Source organism: Crocuta crocuta, unplaced genomic scaffold (assembly GCF_008692635.1).
Source record: "Crocuta crocuta isolate KB4526 unplaced genomic scaffold, BGI_CrCroc_1.0 scaffold26, whole genome shotgun sequence".
In the NCBI taxonomy this organism is placed as follows: Eukaryota; Metazoa; Chordata; class Mammalia; order Carnivora; family Hyaenidae; genus Crocuta; species Crocuta crocuta.
In genome coordinates this window covers 12753239-12759942 of record NW_027532249.1, presented here as the reverse complement: position 1 = coordinate 12759942, position 6704 = coordinate 12753239, and the positions used below count along the sequence as shown (strand labels likewise).

The 6704-nt window shown below is 35.2% G+C and overlaps 1 protein-coding gene across 1 annotated transcript in view; it reads right to left on the bottom strand.

The window, feature by feature from the left end:
* GREB1L (GREB1 like retinoic acid receptor coactivator) overlaps positions 1–6704 on the bottom strand; it is a 282191-nt gene that overhangs the window by 61855 nt on the left and 213632 nt on the right. Inside the window, exon 19 of the mRNA XM_077778190.1 lies at positions 443–623. Within this exon, the coding sequence (XP_077634316.1) occupies positions 443–623 (181 nt within the window). The remainder of the gene's footprint in view (positions 1–442; positions 624–6704) is intronic.

Below are 6704 nucleotides of genomic sequence, written 5' to 3'. Positions count from 1 at the left end.
AAAAAAAGAAAAGAAAAGAAAGAGCCACCAGAGTTAGTTCTGTGACATTATGTGTTGCATCAATGCTGGGAAGAGATGTGACTGTCTCCCGGCGGGGGGAGGGAGGCGGGCAGAGGATCCAAAGCAGGCTCTAAGCTGTCAGCGTAGGGCCTGATGTGGGGCTTGAACTCAGTGAGATCGTGACCTGAACCAAAGTCAGTTGCTCATTTGATTGAGCCACCCAGGTGCCCCTTAATGGGGATTTCTAAATTCACTTGCAGTATAGTTAAAATGAAGTCAACACTAAGTTGGTAGGGAAAGTTGAAAGAACAGGGCAAGAGTAGGAATAAGTTACCAATAAGAAGATGCCAAGTGTTAGGGTCTCTGGGCTTTTCAGGAATTTATGACAAAACCATTCCTGTGCTAGAAGAAACACTATATTTGCTCACTCTGAAGCAATCACCTCGTTAGTTCCACATGGGAGTTGTCATGAACTAGCACAAACAGTGTGTACGGGTTCTGTTTTACCCTTCTCATAAAAACTTCAAACTTGGTTTGAATCTCATTGTCTAGACGAACAACATATTTCTCTGCTCTTTGATAAGCTGTCCCATTTTCCTCCAGACCCAAGTCTACAAGGACACCTGCCAAGAAGAAAAAAAGAGTTTATCTTTTCACATGCATATATATAAATGAGATAAATGAAAGTTCAATGTCAACTGATATACTGGGTAGTAACTATATAGAGAGATTTACAGAGCAGATATTTTTTTCCTTTTGTATATTTCCCACCACAATTTTGAGGAGTAAATATTAGATTTTCTTTTCTTTAGAACACCCTACCCCATGTCCTACACCTCACACAGAGGATAACATGGAATGATCTGATACATTAGGTAGAAGCAGTCCAATGTATGAGGCCTCTGTCTAATTAAATCCTATTTATAGTGAAGTGCTGCTGCTAATAGCTACTAAAGGTCACTCAGAGCTACAGCTCTTAGCCAAATTAATATATTCACATAAGCCTTCTTTATCCAAAATTTAGCAACAAAACATATATTAAAAAAGGATAATAACATAAGATGTCCAAAAAAAGCACAACTAGACTGTGGGCTTTTTTTGGTAGTATTTTACTCATTTGATATAGTGACAGTTTTGCACAGTATTTAGAGTATGGGCAGTCCTCCATGAGTGTTGGATTATGTAACAAACTCATAAAATGAACTGAATTACCCAGGATTACTAAATTCTCAAAATGTAAGAAATGGAAACTTCAGTACTGTATCGTTATCTCTGTCTATAATATAATTACTTCTACATTCAAACATCTAAATAGTTTGAGGCACATGAAGGTGTTGTGATAATCAATTAAAACAACAAATCCTCCTTTCAAATGAAGAGACGAAATGATAATTATGTGAGGTGAAGGATGTGTCAACTAACCTTACTGTGATAAACATTTCACAATATATATAGATATCAAGTCATTAAGGTATGCACTGTATAACCTTAAACTTACACAATGTTATATGGCAATTATATCTCAACAAATCTGGGAAAAAGCCCCCAAACCAAGGGTAAACCCCTCTTCCAGACTCTTAGCTGCATGATGGGAGGGCTAAGGCCCCTGAGATGAGAGCCTTGTGACCCAAGCCCACTCCAACAAGGAGAAGGAACCAGAAGACTGATTAGGGGTTAGATATGCCACAGGGCCCCTGAGGACCAGCCTGGGATCCAAGGGCTAGAGGATATCTAGTTAGCATCCAATTATCAGTATACTCACTAGCCACAACTATGTGGGAAAAAAATTAAAATTAAAAAGAAGAAACAAGTTAAATTAAGAGACTTCTGTAAATTATGATGACTTATTTTTGTTTATCTACCTTTTCTTTTCAGATAAAATCAGCTCAGTTAACAACTACATACAATTAGCATCTAGATGCTGTAATAGTAATAGCTCTAAATGGTATAAAGAAAATAGGAAAAATGTCTTACCATATGAAAAATTCATCATACAAGACAAGGTGAGCAGAAAGTTCATTTCTCTTTCAAACGTTTTTCATGAGAAGCCTTTACCCAGACATTGATTTCAATTTCCACCCAAATGTAGCCAGATGTTATTGTGACTATATCCAAAAGCAATCAATCAAACATTTAATGTGGTGAGTATTCTGATTTTTTGAAAGTAGATTGCTTGTAAAATCCATTTGACATTCTATAGTGATTATTGAGCATCCACTATGTATCAGGAACAATGTCAGATACTGTGCTAGGCATGGGGATACATAGGAGAGCAAGACTTAACCTCATGGAGTTTATGATGGAGAGGATGGATAATTTTGACAAGTGTTATGAGGAGAGACAAGTACTATGGGATAGAGGAGGTGAGCAGAAAGAGAGAAAACCTACTTAATTTCTGGGGGGTTTCTGTTTCCTTATCTGTAAAATAGGGAGAGGAGTGACAGCTGAAAATTAGTCTGTATTTCCTAAGTTTATCCCTAGAAAATAAGCAGTGCAAGTTAATAGTAACTTAATATGAAAAGGTCTTAAATAATCCATAAAGAATAAAAATATTCCTTATGGATAATTAAGAGCTGACTACACTTCAAAATAAGTGAATAAAGACCTTTGACAGGTCAATTTCATACATGCCCTAATGGAAAGACAAAATTCCATGAATCTAAGAGGTTTACTTAGATATTATATGTGTATTAGTGCATAACTATACAACCATCTGGCTCTGCAGTGGTGCATCTGGGTGGGGAGCAGGCACATTAGAGGTATTTGAGTTTTTAATTTCTAACTGGGCATTTTTAGTAAGGAATCCTTACCTTTAAAGTTTGTTTTAGACTTGCTTTTATTTTTAAGTTTTGTTTCTTTCCTGGTTATGAAAGTGATAGATACTCATCTTGGAAAAACTGGAAAGTATAGAGATATATTAAAAAGAAAAATTTATCCATAATTCTTTAACTCAAAATAAGCTACTGTAAACATTTCTTTGCATTCCTTCCTGAGTCTTAGCCTATGCATTGTGCTACCTAGAATTTTGTGATCGTATATTCTGATATTTTTCACTTGTAACTATAAAATAAGAAACAAAACTATCATTATTTACTAATAGTATGTCTGTGTAGAAAACATAATCATCCACAGATAAATCAAATAAATTAATAAGAATTTGGTTAAAGTGATGATGGAGTCAGAATCAGTTTATAAAAATTAGTTGTATTTGTATACACTAGCTGCAAACAGTTAAGAAGTATATATTTAAAAAAATTTACAATAACATAAAAAATATTAAGTATCTATAAATAGTCTTATAAAAGGTGTATAAGATCTTTATGGGGAAAATGATGAAACTCTTAATAACATTAAAGAAGACCTAAATAGAACTATATCATAAAATATAGTTACAAATAAATTCTCAAATTTATCTAGAGATATAGTGTAATTCCATTAAAAATTCTAACAGTTTTTTTACCTTGAAAAATTATTTAAAAATGTATATGGCAGAGCAAAGGACCAAGAATAGTCAAGACAGTCCTAAAATAGAAACGGTGGGAGAGATTTGCCTTCCCAGAGACTAAGAATTATAGAGCTGTATTTAAAAAAAATTTTTTTTAATGTTTTATTTATTTCTGAGAGAGAGAAAGAGAGACAGTATGATCAGGGGAGGGCCAGAGAGAGAGGGAGATACAGAATCTGAAACAGGCTCCAGGCTCTGAGCTGACTATCAGCACAGAGCCCGACGCGGGGCTCAAACCCATGAACTGCGAGATCATGACCTAAGCTAAAGTTAGATGCTTAACCGGCTGAGCTACCCAGGCGCCCCTATAGAGCTGTATTAATAAGGCAAAGTGGTTTTGGCACAGGGATAGACCCCAGAGAGACGCCCATACATATGGAAATTTTGTTAATAGTAAAGCTTGCATGGCAGATCAGTGGTAAAAGCATGGGATCTTTAATAACTGATGAAGAACCAAGAAATTATATTGGATCTTACATTACCCCATATGTAAGAAAAAAAAAAGTCATGTGGATAAAAATTGAAATGTAAAAGACAAAACTCTAAAACTTTTAAATGACAATATAGAGAAAAACCGTAATGAACTCATAGAGGATTTCTTAAGCACAAAAGCCCAGAGGATAGATAAATTAAACTTAAGAACTTCTCTTCACCAAAGACATTACAAATAAAATGACAAGACTTCTAAAGCCATAACAAGTACTACTAATGAAACATTTGTATTCAGAATACATACATTACTCCTACACACCCAACAGAAAATGAGCAAAAAAATTGAAGAAACACTTCCTAAAAGAAAAAAACCCAGAGGCTATTTAAAATATAAAAAGATATTCAACTTCATTAGAAATAAGAAAAATACAAATTAAAACTATAATATCAAATTAAAGATTTTAAAACAATATGATTGTAAGAAAGAAGTTGATGGAAAAAATTCATATGTATCTCCTCATTTCTACAAAAGAAATGCAGAAGACAGACCATAAACTAAAGAGATTGATTACTTATAGGTGAGTAAGTGGAAAAGAGGTAGAAGAAAAGGAGAATGGGAACAGGGTGGGTATCAGGAGGGATAGATACTTCTCTGAATATACCATTTTGTATAGTTTTGGCTCTTAGAAGCATAGCAATAAACAAAACCAACCAAGGATAAGGGCAGGGGGTGCAGAGATAGGCAAAATGGAATCCAAACAGTAACAAATGAAACCTAATATAGCCACACTGAATGGGGATAAGAATGAGAAGAACAAACATGAATAAAGCAAATCAGTGGTTTGGCTGGATACTATAATACTAAAGACAAAAAAGTTATACTTAAAAACTTTAGTTCTGAATCTGTTTCACACAGGGGTATGGGTTAGTAATTGTATAACTGCTAAAAAAAAAAAATCAAGTGAATATATTGTAGATAATGAGAACTAGATCTACCACGCCATCAGAGAAAGAAGTTACAAATAAAGAAAGAGGAAAGATTAAAATGAGCCCTGTGGTGTTCATACATCAGTACAAACTCATATTTTAAAATATAGATATATAGGTAGACAGAGAAATAAAGAGGCGTGTAGGGGTGTGTGTGCGTGCACGCACACGTGCACACATATATGTTAATAAACATACATACATTTCCTACCTCTGTCTGCTGAGTAAGCCCAGGGACAATGGCACTCCAGTAACAATAAGCATAGTTAGCCTAGATTTTGCTTTTCAAGTAGCATTCTTCAATAAGAAGAATCAGAGAGTTCCTTGGAGAAGAGTTTAACTCAAGGTTTGGGGCAGGGAATTAAAAGTAACTTTGGAATATCTGTGGTTCCAAGAAATAAAGAAGTACATGAAAACGGATAGTAACATATTAAAAGAACAGAGGCAATGAAGACATTAATTATAACAGACACTCTGATGGGGAATGTTGATAATGAGAGATCCCATGTATATGAGGGGGCAAGGAGTATATGGGAAATCTCTGTGCCTTCCCTTCAATTTGGCTGTGAACTTAAAGCTGCTCTAAAACCATAGTCTTTTTTTAATTTTTTTTTATTTTTGAGAGAAAGAGAGAGAGAGCATGAGCAGGGGAGGAACGGAGAGAGGGAGACACAGAATCCGAAGCAGGCTACAGGCTCTAAGCCATCAGCACAGAGCCTGATGGGGGTCCTGAACCCAAGAAACGTGAGATCATGACCTGAGCTGAAGTCAGATGCTCAACCGACCGAGTCACCACCCAGCCGCCCCTAAAAACATAGTCTTTTAAAAGAAAAAAGACACAAGAGCCTAACTAACAGGGCTCCCAATGACCAAAGCAAGAAAACTTGGGATCAAAATAAATAATGATATTGTTGGAAATGACCCATAGAATAAGTGTTCACAAATCCCTGCTGCTTAAAGTAAAAGTGGAGGAAGAGCTCCTTATAAAAGGATCCAGTTAATAAATTCCCAATAATAAGTGTAGGAAAAATGGTAGAAATGCAAAATCATCATTATGCAGATACCATAAGAAGCTGCAGGCAGAATCCACTGATGGATGCTAAAATTCATGACTGAAGGTCTATTAGCAAAATGCCAGAGTATTATCCCAATATTTTTTTTATCAACTACCAAAAGCTACAGAGTAATTGTACAGTGGAGAAACCTGGCAGACACCACTTAATCAAGTGATCAATGTTAACATCACCCATTGGGCATATCAACATCAAGTTTCCCATACACTGAGAAGGACACAATATTACTTTTGTGGTCTTCTTGACAAATACACACATCCTCATTCTAATTGTGAGAGAACATCAGACATTCCCAAATTGAAAGAGTTCATACAAAACAACTGGCTAGTATTTGCCAAAAGTGTTAAGGTTATACAAAACAATGAAAGAGTAAAGAAGTGTCACATTTGCAGGAGGCTAAGAGGACATAATAATTGCATGCAACGTGGGATCCTACATTAGATCCTGACGCAGAAAAATGACACTAGGGAAAACTGACAAGGTCTTTAGTTAAGAGTATTGTTTCAGGATTGATTTTCTCCTTTGATAACTGCACTGTAGTTATGTAAGTTGCCAACTTTAAGAGAAGGTGGTGAAGGGCATATGTGAACTCCCTACTATTTTTAAGCAAATTTACTAAGATATAGTTCATATACAATTCACTCATTTATAATGTACATTTCAATAGCTTTTAGTATATTCACAAACAACAATCACTACAATCAATT